We start from the raw sequence: 1,563 nt of genomic DNA, 5'->3' as shown, positions 1-1,563 counted from the left end.
GTGCCCCAGAAACTTCACCTCGCTCTTCCAAAACTCACACTTAGATAACTTGGCGTACAATTTTCTCTCCTTCAGAATTTGTAACATGGTTCGCAAGTGCTCGACATGCTCTTCTTCGGTCTTAGAATAAATTAGTATGTCATCAATGAAGACAACAACAAACTTATCCAAGAATGGGCGGAAGATTCTGTTCATATAGTCCATAAATATTGCAGGAGCGTTTGTCAACCCAAAAGACATTACAGTGTACTCGTAATGACCATAACGAGTCTTGAAAGCGGTCTTAGGGATATCCTCATCTCTCACCCTTATCTGGTGATAACCAGATCGCAAATCAATCTTGAAGAAAACTTCTGCTCCTTGTAACTAATCCATGAGATCATCAATTCTCGGCAGTGGGTACTTATTCTTTATCGTGACCTTGTTCAGTTGTCTGTAATCCACACAAAGCCGCATACTCCCATCTTTCTTCTTCACCAATAACACTGGCACTCCCCATGGAGAAACACTAGGGCAGATAAAATGCTTGCTCATTAAGTCTTCCAACTGAGTCTTGAGCTCGGCCATTTCTAAGGGCGACATTCTGTAAGGGGCAATCGAGATAGGCCCTGTTCCTGGCACCAACTCAATTGCAAACTCAACCTCTCAGCTAGGAGGGAGTTCCTCAATGTCATCAGGAAACACCTCAGAAAATTCACAAACAACTGGGATTTGCTCTAAGCTTTGTTCTTCACCCGACACACTCGCAGCTAACAGCATAACACCTTGACATTCCTGCCCTGAACAGTTTACTACCACATAGTTCAAGTAACAACCATTCACCATAACTGGCTCTTCTGACCCTTCAGGCATGAAATACAACGATTTCTCAAAATAGTTCAACAGAAAACGATTCTTAGACAACAAGTCCATCCCCAAGATAAGATCGAGACTAGTCATCGGCAAACAGATCAAGTTATGAATGAAATCGCGTTGTTTAACCTTAAAAGAAACTTGCAGACACCCTAACCTAGTTATCATGGCTTCGTGGGTGGCATTATACACTTTCAGATCGTAGCCCAAGACCACAATCTTTAGTCCTAAATCACTAGCCTTTTCAAATACAATGAATGAATGTGATGCTCCAGAATCAAACAAAGCATTTAAAATCTGACCAGCCATTTCACAGTTACCTCGGATAAGTGTCTCGGACCCCTCAACACCCGCAGTGGAAGTAGTAAACACCTGTTTAGGCTGTTGTGCTCTCCCGGTACCCTGTCTCTGCTTCTCTGGATAGTTGAGGCTTTATGCCCCGGCTTCCCACATGAGTAACACAACCCCGATCCAGCCTTGCACGGAACACCAGGATGGTAACTCCCACATCTAGCACACGCCTACTCATTCTGAGGCTGCTTCCTGAATCTCCTCCCCAGAACATTGTTGGTATTAGGCCTCCTTAAGTTGTTCTGACCCTGAGTCCTCTGTGGTGCAAAACCTCCCCGCTTGAAGGGCGGACCTCTAGGAGCAAAACTCTTCCCTCGGTTCAGTGGGAATGATCCGCTCTGGCTTCTTCTTTCTGCAGCT

General features: G+C 44.7%; 1 protein-coding gene across 1 annotated transcript; it reads right to left on the bottom strand.

Moving 5' to 3' along the window:
- LOC107615774 lies at window positions 646–1,161 on the bottom strand. Its single transcript, XM_016317807.1, has one exon. The coding sequence runs from the start codon at window positions 1,159–1,161 to the stop codon at window positions 646–648; it is 516 nt and encodes a 171-aa protein (XP_016173293.1).

Source organism: Arachis ipaensis, chromosome B09 (genome assembly GCF_000816755.2).
Source record: "Arachis ipaensis cultivar K30076 chromosome B09, Araip1.1, whole genome shotgun sequence".
Classification (NCBI taxonomy): Eukaryota; Viridiplantae; Streptophyta; class Magnoliopsida; order Fabales; family Fabaceae; genus Arachis; species Arachis ipaensis.
This window is presented reverse-complemented; position numbering and strand designations above follow the sequence as displayed.

Coding starts and splice junctions, on each gene's coding strand:
- LOC107615774 (XM_016317807.1), bottom strand. CDS start 1,161: ATGGCTGGTCAGATTTTAAATGCTTTGTTTGATTCTGGAGCATCACAT.